General features: G+C 39.9%; 1 protein-coding gene across 3 annotated transcripts in view; it reads right to left on the bottom strand.

Annotated features, from left to right (window-relative positions):
- Window positions 1-443: 443 nt before the first annotated feature.
- rlf (RLF zinc finger) overlaps window positions 444-26958 on the bottom strand; it is a 55611-nt gene continuing 29096 nt past the window's right edge. The window contains exons 2-9 of one of the 3 annotated variants that reach the window (XM_078567324.1): window positions 22198-22352; window positions 21477-21558; window positions 19152-19287; window positions 11040-11242; window positions 10090-10226; window positions 7992-8133; window positions 5128-6811; window positions 444-5031 (exon numbers count right to left, since the gene is read on the bottom strand). In XM_078567324.1, the coding sequence (XP_078423450.1) occupies window positions 1145-5031; window positions 5128-6811; window positions 7992-8133; window positions 10090-10226; window positions 11040-11242; window positions 19152-19287; window positions 21477-21558; window positions 22198-22352 (6426 nt within the window). In that variant the 3' untranslated portion in view covers window positions 444-1144. Of the gene's footprint in view, window positions 6812-7991; window positions 8134-10089; window positions 10227-11039; window positions 11243-19151; window positions 19288-21476; window positions 21559-22197; window positions 22353-24908; window positions 24944-26958 lie in introns of those variants that run through there. The other 2 variants (XM_078567325.1, XM_078567323.1) reach the window with 2 other exon arrangements.

Here is a 26958-nt window from a genome sequence, read left to right on the forward strand (position 1 = left end):
ATTATCTACCCAATAAGTTACCAAGGCCTATTCAGCACTTTCCAGAAGTCACTTAAGTCTTTTGTTATGCATTTGATTGATTCAAATTAGTGTACATCATCCAATGCCTTCTGATAGACCTTCCTAGAAGGTTTATATAATGTACTGGCCAAATCATCTAGGCTTAAACCAAACTGGTAGAAAGACTGGAAATTTCAAACTGGAAACTTCATGTTGAATGATTAATGCAGTAATTCAAAACATTTAAAACAGGATAACTTCTGTTATCTTGCCATCCCCAACACACATTTTCTTCACGGTGTCACTTTCTTGTATATCAAGACCTATATCATCAGGATGGAATAGTTAATTGAAATACACAGAAAAATACTGACTGCACTAGTCTATTTAGTCCATTTTAAAAAGAAAACGGAATCCACAACAAAAGAAATGCTACACAGTAGTAAGCTAAAGGGAGAATTCCATTTACAGCAATAAAGCTTTGGAGCCCATTTTGGGTCAGATTCGAGTCAACTTTTGTATAGAAAGTCTTGTAAAAGTGAAACAGGTGGAAATCTACAAAAAATAAAGTTAGCCACACTATTTGTTCTAGTTTATAGATTATTTTCTACATCATTGCAATAATATTTCAGAGTAAACTATAGGTTTAACTTAAAATTTGGGTAGCCAAAGCTCTGTTGCAGCATAAGAAATATCTTTTCTTTATTGATAACTGTCAAGACTATATTGATCCCCAGAAATCAATTGGGTGACCAACGTGTTTTTCCCCAAAAGCATCAATACATAGTACAAATCCATCAGTACAATGTTTTTGTGAAAAATTGCCATTTAATTGACAGTGTGTACTATCTCAAAACCCATACATAAAGGAGATGTAGTGTACAATATATTACAGAAGAGCACCAGTACGTGCACATTCAAGTCAAGTTCTTTTAGTAAGAACTACTAATCCCCGATAAGTACCCTAATACTTGTTCCATATACACACACACAATCATGCACAAAAACCAGAACAAACCAAGGTTTTGTTTCCCAAACGGAAGTTCCAGGTGTATTCACTTTTTATTCTCTGCAGCACTGCTTTCACCACTCTATATAGGTTACAGTATAGTGATTTCAGTTTGCAAAATAGATACACATAGTTCTACGAACTTCCCACACAGAGTTCGTCACTCTTTTTTGTTGGAAACAGTTCTAGTAGGGGGGTGGAAAACTCAGACCTTTCAAGGACAACTACTGGGCGAAGAAAGTGAAGCTGCTTTAAGGCAAGGTCTCCACAGTCTGTGAGTGCCTTATCCAATATTGTTCGTAAGTTCTCCAAAGATGGAGATGGCCCCGGTGAAATTAGAGGCTCAATTGCTGGAAAACTGTTATGCACAGAGTCATTTTTGTCACAGTCTGCACTGTACTCTTTATAGTTTTCCATTGTTGATTCTTTCGATCCAGTGTTAACTGCTGACTCCCTCTTTTGTGAAGTATACTTTTTGCAGCGTTTAGGTGGTTCCCAATGCCACATTTCATCAACATCATTCTCAGTGTCTTCACTTTCTTGAATAAACTTCAGAAATGAGGCTTCAAAGCCTATAGGTTTGTATGTGGTTAAGTCAAACGGTTTCTGCTGACCATTCTGGCTCTGTTGGCCATCTTTGGTGCCAAAGAGTGAGCCCTGTGTCAAAGTGGAATTTGTTCTCTGTGACTGTCCCTCCATTTCAGGTTTTCTTTTCAAAGGCTGCTTTAATTTAGTGAAAAGTGAACCATTCTGGCTCACACTTTGCTTTGTTAAATTTGTGATTACCCCTCCATTTTTAGGTAGAAAAGCCTGATTTGCATCATTTTCTTTGAAGCCTGGACCTCTGTTTGACATCCCTGTGGCAGAATTGCTACTTACAGTTTTCCCAGGAAACAGAACACTTCCACTACCGGAAATAGCATTATTTCCATTTCCCACACTGCAGTTATGCAACTGTTGTCCTGTTCCAATTTGCTCAGGGTCAACTTTAAACTCCGTTTTCAAAGGTGTTTCTCCATTTTGTTGCCTAAGAACACTGCAACCCGGGGTTTCCTCGGTTTGCTCAGAGATCACTTTTTTGGGAAGCTTTGGTGAATCAGATGCCAATTTTTCACTGTGCGATGGGTCAGAGTATTTCTTGCACACTAGGAGAGCGTCCAAGTTCTGCTCGATATATTTAGCGGTCATTTTGTGTTGTATTTTGTAGTGTCTCAAAACACTGCGACGACTCAGGACAACTGTTTGACAGTCATCGACCATGCATGGAAACTGATCCCTCAAAACCTCCACTTTGCACATTGCAAATCCATGGTCTGTACTTTTCAGCAAGAAATCACGACATCTGCCCGATTTTCTTGGATCCTTTTCAGAGTCATCCACAAGGGAACCATCCAAGGCCAAACAAGATTCATTTCTCTCAGAGTCGTCTTCTTGTGGTACAGAGTCATTTGTGTCATCAGAATGATGTTCAGTAACACCCTTTTCTAAATCAGACTCCAATTCCGACGCCTTTCTGTATGTTTTGCCTTCAAGGTCCCCACTGTTGTGGCTTTCACAGTTAGATTCAAGCTTTAGCACTGGACTGTATGAGCCAAGGTGTTTCTGGTATCTTTCATAATCAGGCTCAACCTCGGATTCAGAATCACTGCTGCCTTCATCAGTAAGACGCTCCACATTGATTCGTTCCAAATTAGGCTCACTCAATAGTGCTGAGCCACAGCTGTCTTCGTCAGTGAGATGTTCCTGCCCAAACAGTTTATCAGGTTTAACCGGAGAAGCAGAGCTGTGTGTGGCCCCATCAATAAGGTGGCTGTGGTCACATCTTTCCAAGTCAGGCTTATAATCATACTGAAAGTTCTTGCGCGGCCTCAGTAGTATTGACTTATAGTGGGCTTTGTGCTGTCTTTGGACATGGCGCAGGTAGCTGGAGCGGATAGTGTAAGTGCGGCTGCAACCATCTATGCTGCACTTAAATTGTAAGTCACCTGGGGCCTCTCTTTTGACTTCAAGATTAATCTCATGAGCTTGTTGCAGGTGCCGTCTAAGGTTGCTATATACATTAAAGGAAGCTAGACAGTCTGGCTGATTACAAGCATACTTTCCAGTTTCACTACCTGCAAGCTTGTGAATTTCACTGTAGTGTCTCAGAAGCACTCTAGGATATTGGAAGCGTTTGGTGCAACCTTCAAATTTGCATTTGAAGATTTTCTTCACTTTGGTATTGTCTTTCTTGGCATTCCCTTGATCTTCTTCTAAACACATTTGTTCCCGGTTGTACTGATGTACAGTCTGGTAATGACGTATCAAATTCGGCTGGCCAGTGAAAGCCGCAGAACAGCCCTTATGAATGCAGTGATAAGGTTTGTGGTATTTATTCAAGATGTAGCACAAGTTACTTTTAGCACCAATTCTTCTGCTCCCTCGACCTTCTTCCTTGGATTCTGAATCGTCTGCACTATCTGGCATCATACTAGATTCCATGCTGCCGTTTAAACGCATCTCCTCAGATTTTAAAGATTCTGTGGATTCAGAACATTCTCTTTCAGTAGTGAAGGACTCATTCATTGTATTCTCTGAATCACTCCCAGTTTGGCGCCAACTTCCACTCACTGTGCCAAGGTGTGCATGCTCATCATCCCCAAATAAATTAAAGCTTTTTGCCTGGTAGGAAACACTCACTGGGTAAAGGCAACCCTCTTCTGTCTTAATAGGCCCAGCATTCTCAGACAAACTCAACCTTTCAGTGACATTCTGAGTACTGCTCAAATTATCTTCAGTCAGGTGTGGACTGTCATTCTCAGTTTTAATTAGGATATTTGGCACATTCAGCTGTGGATTTGTATTGCTAGGAACAGAAACACAGTTAATGTAGGAAAATTTTCCTTTCTGCATGTCCTCTTTACTGAACCTATGCATTTGTTTATAGTGAGTTCTAAGATTTGTTTTTCTTGTAAATGTTCTTAGGCAGATGTGGCATTTGAATGGTGCAAACCTGAGTTGAAACCTGCTTAACTGAAGAACCTTCTCCTTAGAGTACTTGTGAGTTTTAACATAATGGTTGATGAGGCCATCTTTGGTCATTGCCTTAAAGACACATCCTTCATGGTCACAGACGAATGGCTTAATGATTCCAGAGTCCTCTTTAGATGAATCACTTTGGAAGAGCTCATGAGAATGTGGCTGCAATTGGGAATCATTACCTGAAGGTGTGGAAACAGAAGCATCGCTGGTGGGGATCGATGTAGGAGGAGGCTTTGACGAAGGTGGTGATGATAAAGTGGAAGCACACACCATCACATCATTTCTAAATGCTTCAGATTTATCTAACTGAAGCTTCTGCAGAGCCCTTACAAGTTCTTCCAGAGTTGGCACTACAGGGGCACAACCAGCACCATTTGGAGGCTGGCCTTCAAACCTCTTCACAGGAGTGGTCTCTGTACTATTCTCAGCGAGTAACGGGCATTTTATTTTGCGAGCCAGATGGCCACCAAGTGATTTGGGGTTCGAAAACTCCTTGAAGCACCTAGAGCATACAAACTTATTATCCTTAAAAATAGCAGGCCACTTGGCATTTCTGTTGTTCTTGGGCTTCTTGGCTCTCTGAGTTTTGAGCAACACATTTTTATTTCCACAAAGTTCATCAATTGCAGGCGGTACTGACTCGCCTTCCTGTCCCTGCAATGACGACTGCTGCGGTGCCTGTTGTCCTATTTCAGTTTTAACTTTGACTTGATTTGGTGCAGAACCTTTCAGCGCATCTCTACTGTGTTTATCAATTCGTTTCTTAGCCTTGTAGTAGTTTGGATGAGCCACTTTAATGTGTTTCTTCAGATCCTTTGTCAAGGCATACATCATAATACAGCCATCTATCCCACAAGCAAGCTTATTTAAGGTGGTCAAGCTACCTCCAGCCCCAGTTGTGATTTTGTGCTTAGCCAGGCTCCTGTTAATTTCTGGATGAAGGGTAGCTGCTTTCATCATATCCTCAATGTCACTTAGCTCTTTAAACGATGCCAACTTTTCTAAGGGTACAAGCAGATTTTCAGAATAAACACTCTGCAGATTGCTATTTCCAGATTGGTTCTTGCTGACAAAACTTGAATCTGCAATATCAGTACCTTGTACTGCTGGGTAATAAGAGCCACCTGGACTGTACTGTGCTTCATTTTCCCTTTTTACCATATCTTGGGGCAGAGAATAGCTGCAACTTTGTGAAGATCTTTCTGCAATTTCATTCAACTTCTCATTTGCATTTTCTGTGGAACTGTTGGGACAAAGTTTCTCCTCTGCTGTCACAAGTTTAGGACCATCATCGACCAGACCTTCTGTGGTGTCACTCTCTTTTTTCAGAAATTTGGCCTCAAAATCTTCCAGTTTTGTTATACCATGTGTTTGCAGGTGATTTTGAAATTCACTTTTCGAAAAGTAAAATTTCTTACAGCCAGATAAATTGCAGGAATAGGCTGCTTCCCGGTAATGCTGAGCTTCATGGTGATACAACAAGCAAGATCCACTGAAAACCTTGTTGCAACCTTTAAATGTACATTTGGATCGGAATTCTTTATGCTGTTTCCTGTGTTTCACGAGATCAGCAAAGGCCTGAAAGCTTGCATTGCAGTCCATTTGAATGCAAATATAAGGCTGCAACCCCGAGTGTACCTTTAAATGGGCTTTAAGATGGTAGTCACTGACAAAATGGCGCCGGCAGTATTTACACAGTGCCTTCCTGTTATTCATTTCAAGGAAGTGCTTTACATTTTCATCATTGTCCAAGTGATCATTTTTCAAATGTGCCGTGAGATTTTTGTAGTATTTAAATGACCTCAAGCAATCTGTTCCTGGGCACGGATAACTTTCTGTCCACTGTGATACAGCAGTTTCATCCACTTCAGGTTTGGACATATCACCTTGTCCTTCCTCCACCGAGTCAGTTCCGCTGAAGATTATATAGTCATTTTCCTCAACCTCTTTTTTAACCAATCCTTTCACTTCGTCGACAGGAGGTTGCTGCTTAGGAGGTGGACTCACATTTAATGCAGGTAGCAAAGACTTTTCAGCTGATTCTGGTTTTTTTTTCTGTTTTTTCTCTCTCTTCGGTTTCTTTATGTGTTCCTTTACGTGTGGGGTAAACTGCTCCTTTTTCTTAAACTTCTTTGCACAAACAGGGCAGGAAAATATTCCATCTCTAATGTGAGTCTTTGCATGATGTACAATTCTAGCCACAACGTAATCTTTCTTGCACAGCACACAGAAGAACATATTTTGAAGCCATCTATAATATCTTTCAGACATCACCTTTTCTTTCTTTTTAAGACTTTCTCCATCTTTCTCTCTTCCGTCATTCATTGTCTCTGGGATTTTGCTCATCTGATCAAAGAGTTCATTACCATCCAATTCATCTTCACTGAGTTCATCTTCTGAAATAGCACCAGCCTGGTCTCCCAGATGCCCCCGACAATGACGTTTTAGGGTTTTCCAATCCCAAAACTCTGGATCAAAAGGCCAGTGGGATTTTAAAACCAACAAAAGTTCACAGTGTAACGAATTGGGGATAGGGCCATTTTCCTCATCATATTTTTGATCAGGCTGCTTATACAGCTTTTCCACTTCGCGGTATGCATCCACTGTGGGTTCCAGCAGGAACTGAGTGAGTTGACAAGCACGTCTGACTTCAAGGTCATCTGGCATCAAGCATGCAATGGTTTTACAAATGGAAATCTTCATCTCTGCATTTTCATTAGACTGAATACGAAGGGCTCCTACACACAGTTCAATAGAAATGGGGAGACCAGCTCCTTCTGCCTGTGAAACAAACAGAAAAAATAGTTTCTCTCTTTCCTGTCTTAAGAAATGTGTACCATTTTAGGGTCTCTTGGTAACACCAACTAAAATGCATTTAAAAGACAATATTGTGCTTCAAGTCAAGAATATGCCAATTACCCACATTAGTCTCTTATTATGGCAGTCATTAAGTGAGAAACAGTGCTTCATTTGGAGGTAGAGAATAAACAACCAGCCTCTGAGTTTTTCTAGCAAGCATTACAGAATAGTATTAAGAGCAGATAATCTGTTGGCCTCCTCCATAACAGATGCTTGTGATGTCCTACAAGCTACAGCTTCTTGAATATAACTTTCTTACGTACGGCACTTGAAATCTGAGTCTGAGGGACTCTTCATCATATTGGTACATCAATACTGTTTATCTTGAAATCACCCAGTCAACTTGGGGTGCAACTCTCCAAAGGATGAGAGCCAGATCGTGTACATTTAAGGCATTTTGTGGTGGGGGGGTTACTTTATGGTTTTATTTTTGGTGGGGGTGGGGTAGGAACTGGAGCAAGACTGGTGCATGTGTAAGCAACAGGGTGAAACTGAAGAGGACTTATGAAATGGGAACACTTAAGGAAAGTATTTCCTCAAACAAAACAGTATTGACAGAGACAGTTGCTGGAATTTACTCACAAAGCACAGGTGCACTTTGATTTGGGATAAAATTCATCTACTGACTAGAAAAATCCTTTCCTAGTGTCACTCAAAAGTTGACCATGGAATATCTTGCAACTTCTTCAGCCATCTCAAGCCCATCTAGCTTCAATTAAGTCTCAGGATATGGTACAGCTAAGAGTACATATCTCTTGATTTTATAAAGACAGCTGACCACTAGACAGGTCTAGTGTGTTTCAATATCAAATTTAAGATGGCATGGTAGTAAACAATATTTGAAAGGTTTTGGGTCATGGCAGGTTAACACAAATTAATCTCCAATTTCAAAGTCAAAAAAGAGCAACATTGGCTATAGAAATATGTGAAAATTACAACTGAAACAATTAAGAGCCTTAATATCTTTGATGAAGTAACTCAGAAAGGACTAGAGCGACAACTTTCAGTGCAGAAGTACAAGCACTACTGCATGAAAAAGCATTATTAAACCCAACAGTTTTCAAATATTTTTTCAATTCCATGAGATCAACTGGTTACTTACTTCAGATTGGATAACTTTTATTAGGAAGAATATGTGGTACACTGTTCTTGCAATAATACCAAGCTGCCGACAGCGCTCTAGGAAGGAATCCAAAGAGGGATCCATTCTCCGCTGCAACTTGCTCCAAAACAGAGTGAGTTCCCTTTACGGAAAAGGAAAAAAAAATTATTTTCTGTTCAAGTACCTTTCCAGATGTAAACCCAGAATTAGTTTTTAAAAAGTGGCAGTATAACCAGATTCCACTCTCTCACAATCACTGCATTCAGCCAAAAATAGTTTGCCTCTCATGAGGCTTGCTCCGGCTATATCACGCACAGAAATAAACCCACAAGTGACAATAGAAGGCATCTGTTTGACTGTTACAAATTTTGATCCATGATGACTACATATTTTGAACAGGAACCAAAATATTACTTAAAACATTAAATGAAACATGACAAAACATTTCTGGTTAATTCCTATGATTTATTAAATCTGCCCCAGTAAGAAGCTTAAACAAACACATAAATGACATTAGCTTTGGTTTCTGGTCTGTACTGAGATAGCTAATCACAACCATGGCAGTAAGAGAGTTGTTACATTTGGCTTGAAGTTTCCTGAGTTAGGGAGGGGAGACGAACCCAAGTTTCCACTCTCTCTGAATAGCAATTAGCTGGGGATAAGATCAGAATCAGCTATGAAGCAATGCATGGCTAATTCTCCACTGATCCTGTGCCAATCTTGGCTCAAATGTGCAATGTGGCTAGTTGGGCGAAGAACTAGAGGCCGCCTATGTCACAGAACCTTAACAGCACAGAAGCAGGCCATTCAACCCATCATGTCTGCACCAGCTCTCCAAATGAGCAATATGACCTAATGCCATTGCTCTGCCTTTTCCCTGTATCCTTGCACATTATTTGAATAGAAACAATCATCTAATGCCCTCTTGAATGCCTTGATTGAGCCTGCCTCCACCACCCTTCCAGGCAGTGCATTCCAGACCCAAACTATTTGTGTGAAAAAGTTTTTTCTCATGTCACAGTTACTTCTGCAAATCATTTTAAATCTGTTGCCCTCTCGTTCTTGATACTTTTATGAGTGGGAACAGCTTCTCCCTATCTACTCTGTCCAGTCCCCTCATGATGTTGAACATCTCTATCAAATCTCCTCTTGGCCGCCTTCTCTCCAAGGAGAACAGTCCCAACCTCTCCAATCTATCCTCATAGCTGAAGTTTCTCATCCTTGGAACCATTCTTGTAAACCTCTTCTGCACTCTCTCCAAGGTGTTTACATCCTTCCTATGATACTGTGCCCAGAACTGTACACTATATTCCAGCTGAGGTCTAATGAGTTGTGTTATATGAATTCAGCATAACCTCCCTGCTCTTGTACTCTATGTCCCTATTAATAAAGCCCAGGATACTATATGCTTTATTAACTGCTCTCTCCACCTGTCCTGCCACCTTCAATGATATATGCACATATACACCCAAGTCCTTCTGTTCCTGCACCCCCTTCAAAATTTCACCTATTATTTTATATTGTCTGTCCATGTTCTTCCGGCCAAAATGCATCACCTCACACTTCTTAGCAAAATCCCAAAGAGTTTACACCTTTAGGAGAGAAGGAGAATGTCAGAGAGACAATAAGCTACAGTTACTATTTCAAAGCAGAGATAAAACACAAGTGCTCAATGAAATCAACTTACAAATACAATTACGATCAACAAGCTGCCCCACCTTCACTGTCATTGGGTCAAAATCCTGGAACTCCCTTCCTAACGGCACTGTGAGTATTCCTACAACACTGCAGTGGTCGAAGGTGGCAACACACCACCTTCTCAAGGGCAATTAGGGATGGGCAATAAATGCTGGCCTAGTCAGCAATGCTCACATCCCTTGAGCAAATAAAAAAACCCGCAGAAATACAAGAGTAAAACAATCGAAAGGACAATGAAAACAAGTACTTTACACGCTAGGTAGTGACACAAACACTTATTACACCATGTTAAAATATCAGTAACAACCTTGTCCAACAAGTGTGAACATACATGCACGCATACATGCATCTGCTACCTTGAAAAATGTAAAGCATTAATAAACTAAAAAAAAACACTTACCAAGAGCAATAGACGCTTTCCTGCTGCAGTTGATGAGTAAGGAACGTTGTACATAGGACAAAGGCAGCGTTATCCTGGCCATCAGACTCCAAATTACAAATAATATCCAGTACTTCCTTGCAATCAACACGTGCAATCTATCAGAAACCGAATGTTTTAGATAATAGAATGGATCATCTTTGCAATTCCAATTTGGACATTTTAACTCAAGTTCATTCCAAACCTGGTAGATAACCAAAACAGACAACCTCTCCCAATTCTGTTGAAAATGACTTATTAATGCTGAAAGTTCTTTGCATATCATTCTCCAAATACATTAGAATATTACATCATTATTTTACAAGATCACAAGTCAGATATAGATAAGGAAGCTCATTCAAGCAGTGTTCCCGAAAGACCCTTCAATTCCAGAAAAGAAAGGAGTTCCTAAAATGATTCCACAATTTTTGACTTCACTCCTCTGCCTTAAGTCTGATTCATGTGTTCATTACTTTTAAGAACATCCTGACATCTGACCCAAAATTACCTTGCATGGATTTGAATGTGAATTTTATTCTATTATGATCTAGTTCGAAGTCAAGCTCTAGACTTGGGTTTTCTATATGTTATTTTGTTAGATACATCTATCAGGACATCTTTCAAATCTGAAAAACTCAAGTTTCTTTTGTCTTATAATTCTGTGCTCTTGGGGCGAGAGGTCAATCTTGTAGGTTCTCTTTGAACTGCCATCAGTAAGCGGTGTTCCTCATGCCTTGGCTGCCAGAGGACCGTGGATATGTTTTAACCAATTGCCTAAATTAAGAATCGATTATTTTTCTGTGAAAAATTTATGATTATAGTGGGGACCCACTTTCCCTGGTGTAGTGATGTATCTCCCAGGACAGGAAGATCCAATTTTAAAAACAAATTATTTTCTGGCGGTATACATGATTAAATAATAGATTCTTTACCTCTTTTGCTGCATCCTCATTGGGTCCCATAGTGCAGAGGCAAGTGAGGTAGATTTGTCGAAAAGCACCTTTGCTGTTAATTTCTGAGTTTTCTGCACAACACTTTGCGAGCAGTGTTGCATCAAACTTGCGATCTATTTTCATCAGATGTTTAATGCGTATCTCAAGGAATGCAGGCCCCTCTTGGATCAAGTAATTGTTTACTATAGGAACAGAAAAGATAGTCAGGCTATAAACCATGCCTTGGATGATGCATCCTTGACTTCTGCACCTTAGCATTAGATAAAACAAAAAGTTACACATCAGGGACTAGTTTACAGAAATTATATTTAGCACCTGACACATGAGAAAATTAAGTCTGCCAGAGTGGTTTATGTTCTGCAATCTACCAAATCCTGATGGGTTGTCATCACAAAATATGATTAAACAACCATTTCTGGCTTGAATTACCTTTTCAGTCCTTTTAGTTGAATAAATCAATATAAAATTTGAGGGGCTGCAGCTTGAAAAGTAAAAAAGAATTCTCAGCTGCAACACCCCAAGCAGCTTGTGCACGTCAATAACTTATATTCCACATTAATCTCAAAAATACAAAGATCTTAGTTACAAAGTTTCTGCTAGGATCAAGAAAAAACACAGAAATATTGAACTAAATAGCGTTTTTTTTTAAAGTTTGAATAGTAGGGTTTGTAGTTATGTGAAAGTTTCGGCCCTTATTCCATACTTGCACTGATTATTGATAGAAGATAATTTCCAATAGAATTATTCCACTCCATAATACACATTACCTGAGTCTTTCTACCTGTAGGCTTATTCTTTCTAAAAGTCAATTCCTCATTTGGGTATTTATTGATGACCTCCTCCCTACAATCCCAATCCCACTTCATCTCTCTGCATCTATTCCCAAAGCATCACCTTTACTAGTCTCTAAATTGTCCTTCATACCAGCAACCTATCCCAGTCTCTCTCACAATATTTCCAATGCTTCTTAAAAGAAACTGTTCAGCGGAGAACAAACCAATTCATTTATCTAAGCATTCCAGTAAGTTTTACATTGTGCTGCGTATCTAAGAGGTTAAGCAAAATCTAATCAATTGATAGTTTTACTTCACTATCACCCCAGAAAGAAAAAAAAAGTTCCTGTAAACTAGTGATTTATTTTACTAGCTACACAAAGTGTTAAAACTGTACCAGAAGACAGTTCCTTTTAAACAAAAGAGCAAAAGTATTCCTTAAATGGTTTTATTCTTCATTATCAAACTAATAGGTCTTTTGAAAAGCCTTTGTTTCATAGTGGAAAAAATACAATATATACAAACACCAAAGAGGGTAGTTGTAAAATAATCACCCAATTTTGAGATAAATTACTCGAGAACAGATCTATAGATGGTCTTTTATGCAGTACTATAGCCAGAATCTCAGCAGCCCTCCAGGAGAAGGATGCAGATGTCTTGTTTTGAACAAAATTGTTCCAATTGGTTTCCTGGCCAGAAGAATATCCAATCTGTGGGATTCTGGAGGAGAAAAGATCCCATGATCCACAACTTCTGACAGCATAAAACCCCAGGAGGGACACAGTCGCATAAGCACAATACAGTCAACTCCCATCGTTGGCAGGGGTTCCATTCCCGCAAAATTTCATGAAGGGTGAAATCGCGAACAGTGAACTTCCGCACGATCAGCGACAGCACATGCACAGTGCGCACTACATGGGAAATGTGAGAGTTTAACATATTAAATCGCAGATGAGCAAAGTTTTGGGGCCACAAACTGCAATTTGGTGTACATACACATTCACACAGGTAAACAAATTCATGATGAGGGGGCTGCGAATGACAGGAGTTGACTGTAAAGAATAGGGGCATTCAGGTACCTAGCTGTGGGTAATTAAGACTTTTGTGTCTATAATATAAGGCAATTGCATTTCCCTAATATGCTGCATGTTTACAAATCTGCTTGCAAATTACAGGCTATTCAGTAGTTTTCTCAGTAGCTCAGTTCCTAAAGTCAATATGCAGTGGTATTGCATGCCCAGAATGTAATAGGTTCAATTCTGTCTCTGTTGAGTTAATTTTAGCTTTAGCAGCAAGTTGGGTGTGCTGCAATTGGACTATAGGTCCCCAGGCCATGCATTTGAGATGTGGGGTGCAGAGGGGCCAGAAAGAGAGACATAGAAAATCAGCCAGGTGCTTGCTATTCAATTATTCCTGTTGGAAAGTTTGGTCAATACTTGGGCGGTACCAAGGGTGCCTGGCACCCATGCAGTGAGCAGTAGCAGTCAATATCTAAATCAGCACAAAAGGGATTCTGCTACATTAAGCTGCCTATCTTTAACACACCCAAATTTTCAAATGGAGAGTAAACAAATTAGAAAAGAAAAAAGGTATGGAAATAAAGCTAACCTACATTTAAACAAGCTATTATCTATCAAATCTAATCCACGACCGCAGAATCAGAATGATACGGCACAGGTGGCCATTCAGCAGTGTGCCTGGACTAGCTCTTTGGGATAGCTATCCAATTAATCCCACTCCCCAGCACTTTCGTCACAGCCCTATATTTTTTTTCCCCTTCTAGTCTTTAACAAATTCTCTGAATGTTCATATTACAACTGATTTCACCAGCCTTTCAGCAGTACATTCCAGATCACAAGTCACTGGCAAAAGAACCAGAGACGACATGAGGGAAAATTTTTACGTAATCACGAAGACTGTGTCCCCTGGCTGTCAAACCTTCTGCCACTGGAAACAGTTGCTCATTTACTCTTAATTCATGATTTTAAGCATCTCTATTAAGTTTCCTCTTAACTACTTTACTCCAAGGAGAATGCTACCAGCTTCTGCAGTCAGTAAGCATTAAGTGAAGTCCTTTATCCCTGGTACCATTCCAATACATCTCTTATGTACAGTCTTCAAAGCCCACCACCAATGCTGGGCTGGCCTGTAGATGCTGGATTTATCTTCTACCCTTTTTGTTTTTAAAGCAACCTCTGCAACTTCCACTTTTGCTTCCTTCAGTAACCTAGGATGCATCCCATGCAGACTGCATGACTTTTCTACTTTGAGCCCTGCCAACATTTTCAGTATCTCCTTTTTAACTACTTTAATCCTATCCAATGCCATTAAACTGCGTCCTCCTTTCCTGCTGTTTTGGCATTATCCTTCCTTGTGCAGACAGGTGCAAAGTACTCTTTAACATCTCATCCATGCCTTCTGCCTCCACAGATTTTCCTTTTGATCCCTAAGCAGTCCCAACCTTCCACTATTTGCGTGCTCGAGACACTTCTGGGTTTCCTTTCATGCTAGCCATTAATCTACTCTCATGCGAGACACTTCTGGGTTCCCTTTCATGCTAGCCGTTAATCTACTCTCATACTCTTTCTTTGCACATTGTATTTTTTTTAGATCTCCCCTGCACTTTCTATATTCAGCTTGGCTCTGCTGTATTATGTACCTCACAACTAGCATAATTTATTTTGGCTATGAATCACCAATCCTTTTTCCAGATGCTTATCCATACAATTGAGAGTAAAAGAAATAATAGTAAAGGCTTGAACAGCCACTCTGCTTCATGTCTTTGGTCTTCTCATATTAAAACCTGTAGCAGAATTCAGGCTGCAAGACCAATGGTAAGGCACAGAAGCCACCAAAGATTAGCTTTTGCGCAGTTCAGATTTTGAATAGCAGATTGCACAGTAAACCTCCCATCTAACTTTCCATAGGTATCAATTAAGTCCTCAGATGCATTCACAATTAGAGGTTGGCATCTTTCCATTTGTGAAAGATAACGGGAATGCAGCCTCAGAACTTGAGCTCAGATGAGATCATCTGCTGCATTTCTTTTGATGGCTGAACAAGCCAATTCTGGAAAGGCAAAGTCTGCCACAAGTGCCACACATGAAGTTGTCACTTGCAGTGGCAAATTCCTGCCCCAGCTGGTGTCACCATTTACATCGATCGTCAGCTATAGTTTCCCATTTGTCATGATTGACATTGACGGCTTTCATGTTTCTTTTGACAGCATCCTTGAATCGGAGCTTTAGGCACCTGCTGGTCTCTTGGCACGGGCTACCTCCAAGTATAACATACCCTTGGGGATGTGGCCATCTTCCATCCTGTGCACATGACCAAGTCAGTAAAGCCTTCTTTGCTTTACTAGCACTAGCATGCTTGCCCTTGAAAGGACTGTTCTATTAGCTACTTTGTCTTTCAATATGATGCAAATGCCAAATGCAGTGTCATAGACAATGGAAATGCAAGTTATTGAGCCTCTGTTCTTGGTAGTTGCAAATTGTCTAGGTCTCTGCCACACGGTAACGGGCGGAAGGTCAGTTTGCCATTTTTTACCATGCCTGTTTTGCTAGTCAGCAAAAATTGCTGGCTGCCTTTCAAGGTCTCTTAGTTAAAAGAGATTCTCTGTCACTGTAGATCTAAGGTAGCAAAATTTGCTGACATCTCCCAGTGGTGGATAGTTGAGTCTGATCACAGGTGAAGACACAACCCTGTCCCATAATTACAATTTTCTTGACAACAATGGTAAGGGGGTATATGGCAAGTATGGGCCAGATGATCCATGGGCCCGTGGAGCTGAATAATCTTTAATATTACCATTATCTTGCTACAAAATATTTACTGAATACTGTCCAGTATATCAGAAAATGAATTACCACAATATGGAGGTGTTTCATCTATGTACATACCTAGGTGTTTAGATGAATACATACAAACACGATTTCATACGAATTAGCAGTAGGTCATTCAGCCCCTCAAGCTTGATCCGCTATGCAATAAGATCATGGTTGGTCAGATTGTGGCCTCAACTGTTCATTTTACTTACCCCCAATAACCTTTGATTCCCTTGTTAGTCCAGAATTTATCTACTTCTGCCTTAAAAATATTCATTGACCCTGCCTCCAATGTGCTCTGGGGAGAGTTCCAAAGATTCACGATCCTCAGGAAAAAAAGTCCTTCCCAACTCCGGCTTAAATGGACAACTCCTTATTGTTAAAATTAGCGTTCTCTCGTTCTAGTCTCTCCCACAAGGGAAAAGAAACATCCTTTCAGCATCCACCCAGTCAAGCCCCCTCAGGATTTTATATATGAACATACGGATTAGGCAGAGTAGGCCCTTCGGCCCCTTGAGCCTGCTCCACCATTCAATATGATGGCTGATCTGACTGTAACCTCCCACCTACCCTTGATAACCTCTCACCCATTGCTCATCAAGAATCTAACTCGGCCTTGAAAAGAGACACTGCTTCCACTGCCTTTTGAGGAAGAGAGTTCCAAAGACTCACTACCCTCAGAAGAAAGGTTCTTCTCATCTGTCTTAAATGGGCGACCTCATATTTTTAAGCAGTGATCCCTAGTTTTAGATTCTCCCACAAGATGAAACACCCTCTCCACATCCAACCTGTTAAGACCTGAGAATCTTATATGTTTCAATTAAGTCTCCTCTTATTCTTCTAAACTCCAGTGGATACAAGCCTAAGCTGTCCAACCTTTCCTCATGAGATAACCCACCCCCATATCCCAGGTATCAAGTCAAGTGGACATCCTCTGAACTGCTCCTGACACATTTATTTCCTTTCTTAAATAAGGGGACCAAAACTGTACACAGTACACTGGATGTGGTCTGCCCTGTACAACTGTAGCAAAACATCCTTACTTTTATATCTCATTCCCCATGCAATAAACAGCATTCCATTTGCCTTCCTCATCACTTGCTGTACCTACATATTAGCTTTTCCTGATTCATGCACCAGGACATTCAGATATCTCTGTACCATTGACTTCTGCAATCTCTATCCAATTATTCTATTTTTCCTGCCAAAGTGGACAAGTTTACATTTTCCCACGTCACACTCCATCTGCCAAATCTTTGCCCACTCACTTAATCCATGCCCCTTTGCAGGTTCCTTATGTCCTCTTGACACCTTATTTTGCTACCTACCTTTGTGTCATCAGCAAATTTAGCAACCATACATTTAATCCCTTCATCAAAGTCACTTACATATAGGTATCGGACCCTTTATCTGGGAAGCCTGGGCCCGGACGTGTACCGGATATGGGGATTTTACAGATTTTGAGCCCTGGGCTGGGCAGAAATAGGATAATGTAAATCTGGGCTGGGCCCAGCCGGGATGGGCAAAGGAGGGGATGAGGGGCGGTCCAGGCCGGTTTCCGCCGTTAATCCCGGGCCCAAAGAGCAGCAGATCTGTGCGCCACGACCCGGATGTGACGAGGAGCAATGCTTGATGGGGACTGTAGTTTCCAAGGCAGGACCTGGTTTTCGGCCCTTTTGGATTTTGGGACGTCAGGTAAGGGGTCCAGGACTGGTAAATTGTAAATAATTGAGGCCCAAGCACTGATCCTTGTGGCATTCCACTCATCACAACTTGTCAACCTGAAAATGATCCATTTATGTCTACTCTTGTTTCCTGTTAGCTAACCAATCCATGCTAATATGTTACCCCTTACACCATGACCTGTTATTTTGTGTAGTAATCTTTGATGTGACACCTTGTCAAATGCCTTCTGGAAATCCAAGTACAGCACATCCACAGGTTCCCCTTTATTTACATTTATTGAAGTTCTTTGAGGAAGTAACAAGCAATTAGTCAAACATGATTTCCCCTTCACAAAACCATGTTAACTCTGCCTGATTGCACTGAGACTTAAGTGCTTCATTATAACCTCCTTAATAATTACAGCAATTTCCCTACGACAGATGTTAAGCCAACGGCCTGTAGTTTCCTGCTTTCTGTCTCCCTCCTTTCTTAAATAGAAGAGTCACATTCATAATTTTCCAACCTGATGGGACCATTCCAGAATCTAGGGAATTTTGGAAAATTAAAACCAATGCATCTACTATCTCAGCAGCCACTTCTTTTAAGACCCTAGGATGAAGTCCATCTGGACCTGGGGACTTGTCAGCTTTTAGCTCTAATAATTTTATCAGTACCCTTTCCCTGGTGATTGTAATTGTTTTAAGTTCCTCCCTCCCTTTCATCTCCTGATTCACAATTATTGCTGGACGTTATTTGTATCCTCTACAGCGAAGGCAAATGCAAAATCTGTCCAGTTCATCCGCTATTTCCTTATTTTCCATTAATTCCCATTCTCACTCTCCAGAGGACCAAAGCTCACTCCACTTTTTTCTTTTAAAATATCTGTAGAACTCTTACTGTTTTTAAATTTTTAATCTAGCTTTTTATCCCTCCTTATTAATCTTTGTCATTATTTGCTGTTCTTTATATTCTGTCCAATCTTGTGACTTGCCACACATCTTTCTAGAATTATACTCTTTCTTTCAACTGATATTATCTTTAACTTCTTTAGTTAGCACATATGGTGTGCCCTTCCCTTAGAGTCTTTCTTTCTCACTGGAATGCATCTTTTCTGAGTATTCTGAAATGTCTCCTTAAATGTCTGCCACTGCATCTCTACTGACCTATCCCTTCCCTAACCTAATTTTCCAGTTGACTTTTGCCAGCTCTGTCTTCATGCCTTCATAATTTCCCTTAAGTTTAAAACACTAGTCTTATATCCATTCCTCTCTCCCTCAAACTGAATGTGAAATTCAATCATAATGTGATCACTGCTAGAGAAACATAGAAAATGGGAGGAGTAGGTCATTCAGCCCTTCGAGCCTGCTCCGCCATTCATTATGATCATGGCTGATCATCCAACTCAATAGCCTGCTACCTAGGGGAACCTTCACTACAAGGTCCTTAATTAATCCTGTTTCATTGCACATTACAAGATCTAGTATAGCCTTTTCTCTGGTTGGTGCTAAAATGTGCTGCTCTAAGAAACTGTCCCAAAAATTCTATGAATTCATCATTCAGGCTACTTTTGCCAATCTGATTTGTCCAATTTATATGTAGATTAAAATCATCCATGATTATCACTGTACCTTTCTCACAAGTCCCCATTTCTTCCTGCATACCCCATCCTACAGTATGGTTACTGTTAGGGGGCCCATAAACCACTCCCACAAGTGACTTCTTACCTTTACTATTTCTCATACAATTTAAGTCTGGATGCATGAATTATTTGTAAAAGGATGGTCATGCAAAGAAAATCATTGTGAAGCTACACCATTGCTTACCTTCATCAGTCTCTGCTGGCTGCTTGGAAAGAATGCATTGTAGGACTGGATTTTTCCAAGCACCACCCTCTCTACTAATAGCAACAAGCGCCTGCAGTTCATTATGCCCAAATTCCAGCAATGCAACGTGAGAATCCTGTCAAAAAGACATCGGTGATAATTTAAGAGTACAGATACAAGATGCTGAATAGGTGGGTGTTGCTTGGCTTTGCCTTACAGCAACGTCCCTCGTAAACTTATTCACAAGTGAATTACATCTAGGTTGCAAGAGTCAATCATAGAAATGGACATTTATTCTGTTTTTAGAATTCACATCACGTTTAAGTTAACAGCTTTTTCAACAATTTGATTAGGCTCAAAATCAACAGCAATATTACAGCGGCACCATTGCTTTCTGCTAGACCATACTGAACTTTCATGCCGATTTTCACAGTTGGGAAGAATGAAAGTGTTACAATTTTGTACATTCAATGCTACAAATTTGAGTGAAATAAAATTAGCTTCATTAAATAATTAAATCCATTAAGACGTAAATCATGGACTATTTTAGAATGTGTGCTTCATAGTAAACACAGGAACTGCCAGACTGAGAGGCTTTGTAATAAAATGCATGGTAATTTGCTGTAAAGAGTGGCTCATTAATCCGTTTTGACAGTTTCCTATGGTGGCAATGGGTAATTCACTTTACAAGGGTTTTTCAACTCCATGAACAGCTCCAGCACTACTACTGCTCATACCAAAAACGTGGAAGCAATTTTTCCATCTATTACACCACAGTTTTTGTGCCATAAAGGAGGAGCATGTTCTTCTGGCACAGGTGACAGTCTGAAAAGCACTTAGCTAAGTAAAGGCTTTGAGAATGATCAGCTCAATCTTAAAACAAGATGTACACAATTTCAGTAATCAATGGAAGCACACTGTATAAAAGATCACTCTGCTTAGCCATGACATTTTGTACTACAGAATATTTCTGGGGAAATATTTGCCCACCCTTTTCCTTCCAGCAATTCCAGTACCTTAGGTATTGATTTCTTTCTGCTTTGTCACCCATTATCGGTGTACGACATTTAGTACTAATAGGTTATTTGACATTAGGAAGCAAACAACTGAGCCGGGTTCTCTCCTCACATTTGCATTTCCAGCAGCAGCTTCTGGGCTACAATCAGGAGTGGGATCCTCACACCAACTCCAATTATCCTACTGCTGCCTTGGTTGAGATCACAGTTGGGGTATCAAAGCTGGGGAAATTGTTCTGTATTGCTTACGTGTATTATGCATAATAGCTCCTATCTGCTGAATTAACAGAGAAACAAGGAGACAGTACATTTGTCAAAAGGAATAAAATGGTAAAATATTCCCTTACTCCAACTCCCAGTTTTATACTTTTTAAGTTTGCATGTAAAGATGGTCAACAGATAAGCCAAAAAGTAACTCAGACATTGCCCTCAGGGCAAAATTAATCAGTTCACAAATATGCTTTTAAGTTCCACATTGATATTTGTAGAATTCAAACCTCAATGTGGCTTTATATGCAAAAGACAGAAGCTTATGGGTTCAAGCCTCCTTTAGGGTTTGAGTACATGATCTAATTTGGCACAATACAGTTCTGGTAATAATGCTACATCTTTGGAGTTGCCACCCTTTAGATCAGCAGTTAGACTAAGATCCTATCTGCCTGTCCAGAGAATTGGGATCCTATCTATGGCCCCTATTCAAAAAGCAGGGTGTGTCCTGCCCAAAGCTTTTCCTTCAACTGACACCAGCAAGATAGTATACCTGGTTGATTCAGCTCATTGGGGCATTGCTGCATTTTCCACATAGCAAGTGTCTGCACCAAAGCTCTAAATAACATGGCAGGTGACTATATATGTGCAAATTCATGTTTAGTCTTGAGAGAAATGGAGTTAACATTTCGAGTCCAATATGACTCTTCAGAATAGGTGTCATATTGGACTCGAAACATTAACTCTCTTTCTCTCCCCACAGATGCTGCCAGGCCTGCTTATATTTTCCAGCATTGTTTTTATTTCAGATCTCCAGCATCCACAATAATTTGCTTTTATTGTATTTAGTCCTGCTGGCCTTTCAATCATTTAAATTAATAAATAAGCTTCAGAAGACATTAACCAAACTTAGCTAAGACTTAAAAATATAAAGTTTCCTCTGAAAATGAGCATCAATACACGAATGGGTGTTTGAGAACTCCAATTACGGGGCTCACGTTTTAGACCATCACTGACAAATTAGGCCCTCACTTAGAACCAGTGCAAATCCAAAACATTAGATTTAACAAAATAGCTTTGCCGTTTCCAAATGATCACTCACCTGCAATGTCTGTTGCAGCCTCTGCCATACTTCTTGTGGAACCTCTTTTTCAGATAGTGTCAGTAGTAGCTCAAAACAACTCCTAAAATTTTAAACAGGGTTAAGAAACATGAGTCAGCTAGCTCCTTTTTAAAGGTTCAGAATTCTTCTACTGGATATGTACATCTACTGTAAGAAACAAAAATCCTATGTAGCCTTTTGAAAATAAAGCATATTTATTTTGCTGCCAATATGACTAAAGCCTACAAGTTTAATTTACTCTGTCATACAACTGGAAAGTATCAGGTGCCACAAGGTATCTGCCAACAAACCTGGCCAAAAACTGATTTTGATGGAATGGGTGACCAAGCAACTGAACCGCTAAATGGCATGCTGTTTGTATTTCCAAAATATCACAGGCCTTACTAATGCTTTTGATGAAGTGCAATTTAGGTGGTTTTAGATATCTTACTCATTAAACAGGTAGTTAATTCCTTCCAACTATGTGTTTGGATGCATAAACTTATGTATCACCCAACATCCATTTAGCAGTGTTACTAATGACACAAGCAGTAGATCTCTTGATCTCCCTCTGCAAGAGATCAAAACGCATTATGGGCCACAAAATTAGCTATTTAGTCAAGAAGGTAAAGAACAAATTATCCCAAGCATATTTTCCATACTTAAGATACTGACAGCTCCAATTTTTTAGAAAAATGCTGTAAAATACAGAAACACTTACACTGCTAATCGATTAAGTACAAAATTAATATGAGCACACTCCATGGTCAGGTAAGGCCTTGCGCTTGTGTAGCTCTGGATAGAAATCCGATAGACCTCCAATAAAGGCAGGAGCTCCTCAGAAGCTTTGCACTTCTCACCATATTGTACCAAGATCTACAGTGAAAAAAGGTAACTGGTTATTACAGAACCTAATTGTCAAATTAGCTGCCCAGATGATACAGCATTTCTGCAATCTACAAACACAGATATGGAAACATTTTAAACCGTGCTTTTAGTCTATACAGTAAGTTAGAAAATCTCTAGGCAGCCAACAAGTTTTAACTCCTTCCACTGGACAGATTCAAAGCAGCACTGGCAAGAACTGAAACACAATCATAACTGGAAGAAAAAGACAGCACAAGATATTTCAGTATATCGATACGACGAGTTAATTTAAATAAGATGGCAGTGGTTCAGAGTTGGCAACGCCATTTAATTTCCAAGTAACGTTTCTCCTCTCTTCCCTATTTCCCAGATTCTATGCTAGAGGGTCAATTCTTTTTTCTTCCATAACAGAATAGAGCTGTTCTTCTAGCTGGGCAGGCTGCCAGTTTGCATTGCTTTAAAATTCCATCCTAGTTATATTAGATTTTCAAAGTAGTTCTCAATTTTGCCGGTAACAATCACCTCTATCACCCTTGTTCACTGAATATCCCAAAACTAAACAATGCCAAACAGCATCTAAAGTTGTTTTTACCTTAAGCGTGCTGACCATCAATCCACAGATCCTATGCTGCTTATGACCAGATATCTACCCACACAGTCAATGACAGTGAAGGCTCACGTTTTTGTGGTTCCCTAGCCTGATGAACAATTGCCTCTGCTGCCTGCTCAAGATGCTGATTTGGTTCACTGCACTTGGGTCACAATGCAAAATAGTATCATAGGCTACCAGTGATGCAAGAAATCAACTTGACAGTTTTCAAGTCTACAACAAATATTTTTTCCAACTTTCCCAATTTTCAGAAACAAATCGGGGGGGGAAAAAAACACCCCAGGCATTTCTCTTGCAGGCCCACTTTCAGAAAAATAAGGTCTGAAATGACCTCTGGCACATACAGGCCAAAAGCAAAGAATGAAGCGAAGTTGTGCATTGACATTGGCTTACTAGCTCTTTCCCAAAGTTAAGCTTTAAAATGCAGGAAAAGTGCAAGTTTAGTTCATTGCAATTTTCATACCCCAGAATGCTTCATGAGACAACTTATATTTATTTAGCACCTTTAACGTAATGAAACACCCCAAGGCACTTTACAGGAGCATTATAAAACAAAATACAATACCAAATCACATAAGGAGATATCAGATGACCAAAAGCTTGGCCAAAGAGGTAGGTTTTGAGGAATGCTTTAAAGGAGGAAAGAGAGGTGGAGGTGGAGAGAGAGAGAACTCCAGGGTTTAGGGCCTAGTCAACTGAAAGTGTGACCAATGGTTGGGTGATTAAAATTGGGGATGCTCAAGAGGCCGGAATTAGATGAGAACATCCATCTCAGAGTTGTGGGGATGGAGGAGATTACAGAGGTAGGGAGGGCCAAAGCCATGCAGGAATATGAAAATTTTAAATCACGACACTGCTTGACTGGGAGCCAAAGTAGGTCAGCAAGCATAGAGAAGAGTTAGGACATGGGAAGAGCTTTGGGTAATCTCAAGTTTATGGAAAGTAGAATGTGGGAAGCCAACCAGGAGAGTGTTTGAATAGTTAGTCTAGAAATAACAATGGCATGGAATGAGGGTTTCAGCAGATGAGCTGAGGTGGGTGGAGCTGGGTACTGTTACAGAGGTGAAATCAGGCAGTCTTAACGATGGAACAGATATGTGATAGCGCCCAAAATCAGTTGAGCAGCCTCTGACTTAACAGTAAAAGACTTACAAACAACATGAAACAACTACATATATAGGCTTCCATAGCTGTAGCAAATGAATGAAATATATATTTCTTGTACTGTTTTTGCTACCAGTAAGGCTGCTAATATGCATAGATACCTAACTTTTAGCAGAGAGAAAGACTGTTAGGAGTGAATACCAAGTGGCGTTTATCAAGGCTGTTTTATTTCAGTTTATCAAAGGAAATCACCAGAGTTGACTCAACATTTTCCTTATGTTGCTACAGTCTGATCTCAGTACTCATTTGTGGTACAGCATTTCCTTGCTGCACTACAGCGCTTCTGTGCATACCGAGCAACATGTTTAAAATGTGGTTCAAGGCCACGTAGCCATACTTCCTTTCAAAAGAGTGGACTGAAACCTCAAGATAATTTTGTTTGTTATGTTCAGTGATTTCCTTCTCAAAGCTAAAAAATGAACTTCACAAGTTATCTAAAATGCAAAACAAGCCATGTACATTGTAAATAATAGTTCCTAAAATCTCATTTTTATTCCATAAAAGTAAATTTGCAACAAGAAAGGCATTTTAGTTCTGAAACCTCAACACCAACCTAATGCCAAATGAAGGCATCTGAAGTGTAAAGAGTTCAACAGGAAATAGGAAGCATCTCATGTACTTATTTGCAGTTTAATTATAGGAACCTTACTACAGGGAAGCATAATTAGTGTGAGATAGTTATATAAGCAATTTTCATTAAAAGTACTGACATTTGAATTTTTAAATGGAAATGTTAACAGAAAATCACATGCTGGTGCAGAAACATAATTTCTTCCTTAGTTTTGACTCACCACACGTAAGTTACTTGATTGGAGGTTGGAGAAACTGGGACTGTTATTCCTAAAGATGAGAAGGTTGAGAGGAGATTTGATAGAGGTAGTCAAAATCATAAGGGGCCTGGACAGAGTAGACAGGGGAAATACTACTCCCATTGGCAGAACATCAGAAGACATCAATCTAAGCCAAGTGACAAAAGAACCAAAGGCTCCATGAAGAAAAACCTCTTTTTAAAAATGCAGCCAGTGGGTTAGGACCTGGAATGCACTGCCCGAGTGTGTAGTGGAAGCAGAATCAATTGTGGCCTTCAAACAGGAATTAGATAAACATCTGAAGCAAAAAAAAAAAATCAGGGCTACGAGGAAAGGCAGAGAAGTGGGACTAACCAAGTTGCACTTAGAGAGCTAGCATGAGCATGATGGGCCGAATGACCTCTTCTGTGCTGTGACCATTCTGTGATTCTGTAAGTATCAGCCTGAAATGGCATGAAGTGAATTCAGAATGTATTTTACAATCATAGTTTACAGCAATGTGCGAAACTTATTTTATGATGCAGCTCATTTTCAATTTTTTTTTAAATCAGGCAATTGCAGAAAGAAAAGGGTTTTGCCATTTTCAAAGCTCTTGTGAATAAAATGCATATAACAATGCAGCCAAAATGTGAAATAAAAACAGAAAAAGCTAGAAATACTCAGTAGATCTGGCAGCTTCTGTGCAGATAGAAAGAGTCAAATGTCTTATGATCAAACGATCAGCCAAAAAATTGGTTTGGCTTTTTTGAGAGAAAACGTATTAATGAAGGAAAAACCCAAGTTACCCTGATTTGCATGGCTTTAGACGAGCCAAATACACAGATCACTTCACCAACCCATTGATCCATTCGGAGAAAACATCTAGCACCTTTTATAGCAAAACAGTTTTTTTAATTCGTTCATGGGATGTGGGCCTCGCAAGCATTTATTACCCATCCCTAGTTGCCCCCTAGTTCAGAGGGCATTTAAGAGTCAACCACATTGCTGTCACATATAGGCCAGACCAGGCAAGGACAGCAGGTTTCCTTCCTTAAAGGATATTTCAACTGACAATGGTTTCATGGTCATTCATCATTAGACTTTTAATTCCAGATTTTAATTGACTTCAAATTCCACCATCTGCCTTGGTGGGATTCGAACCTGAGCCCCCAAAGCATTACCCTGGGTCTTTGGATTACTAGTCCAGTGACAATGCCACTATGCCATCGCCTCCCCCAAGTTGGCTAATTGTCTCAGGGATGCCTACCCAAGATACAGATAGGCCTGATTTGACAGTACCTGATAAAATCAATGCAATTGCTTCTAGTAAAGAACTTGAAAAGCGGGTGTTAACACTGCAGGCTGTTTTAAGTATTGTTCATATTAATAAAGAGGTTATTGGCTCTAGCTGCAATGACTCAAGTTATTCCTGAAGTTCCAGTCACTTTACAGAAAACATATTTTGTCCATGGTTTTCACTCTTCACGTGTCAAAAGGCTAATTTTTAAACCAGCTGATCTGTTCTATGATTAACGGCACTCTCTGATCTACTACTGTCTCTGATGTTGCTGTTTAGTGAAATCAGTATGTAAATAAAACAGTAAAGACAAGCCTGAAAAAAGATCTTGCCTGGCTTTAAATTTAAAAAAACAAAGTAGCTGAATTGCTGCCATGATCCTTCTAAGACCACTCTGCCATCCCTGCTACCCAATACATGCGAGCTCTACAGTTTAACATGGCAAGAGTTAAAAATATACTGAATTACTTATTAATTTAAACTTATTCATAGCATTGTTTTGCATGTCTGTATAAAAAGGTGGCACCTGGTTTCACATTATTCAAACTTGAAATGATCCACTCACTGAAGTGGCACCAACTGATACACAGACTATACAGTAGAACATGCATGCGCACACAAAAAAATTCTTCAAAGGCTGAAGTCCTGAAGCGTTACACAAACACAATGAAACAAACTATGGTACAAAGGATAAACTACATTCAAAAAATTAGGAATATTAGATTAAAGGTGGACAGATTCTATGCACTAAATGCA

This window comes from Cetorhinus maximus, chromosome 21, assembly GCF_964194155.1.
Source record: "Cetorhinus maximus chromosome 21, sCetMax3.hap1.1, whole genome shotgun sequence".
Lineage (NCBI taxonomy): Eukaryota > Metazoa > Chordata > Chondrichthyes > Lamniformes > Cetorhinidae > Cetorhinus > Cetorhinus maximus.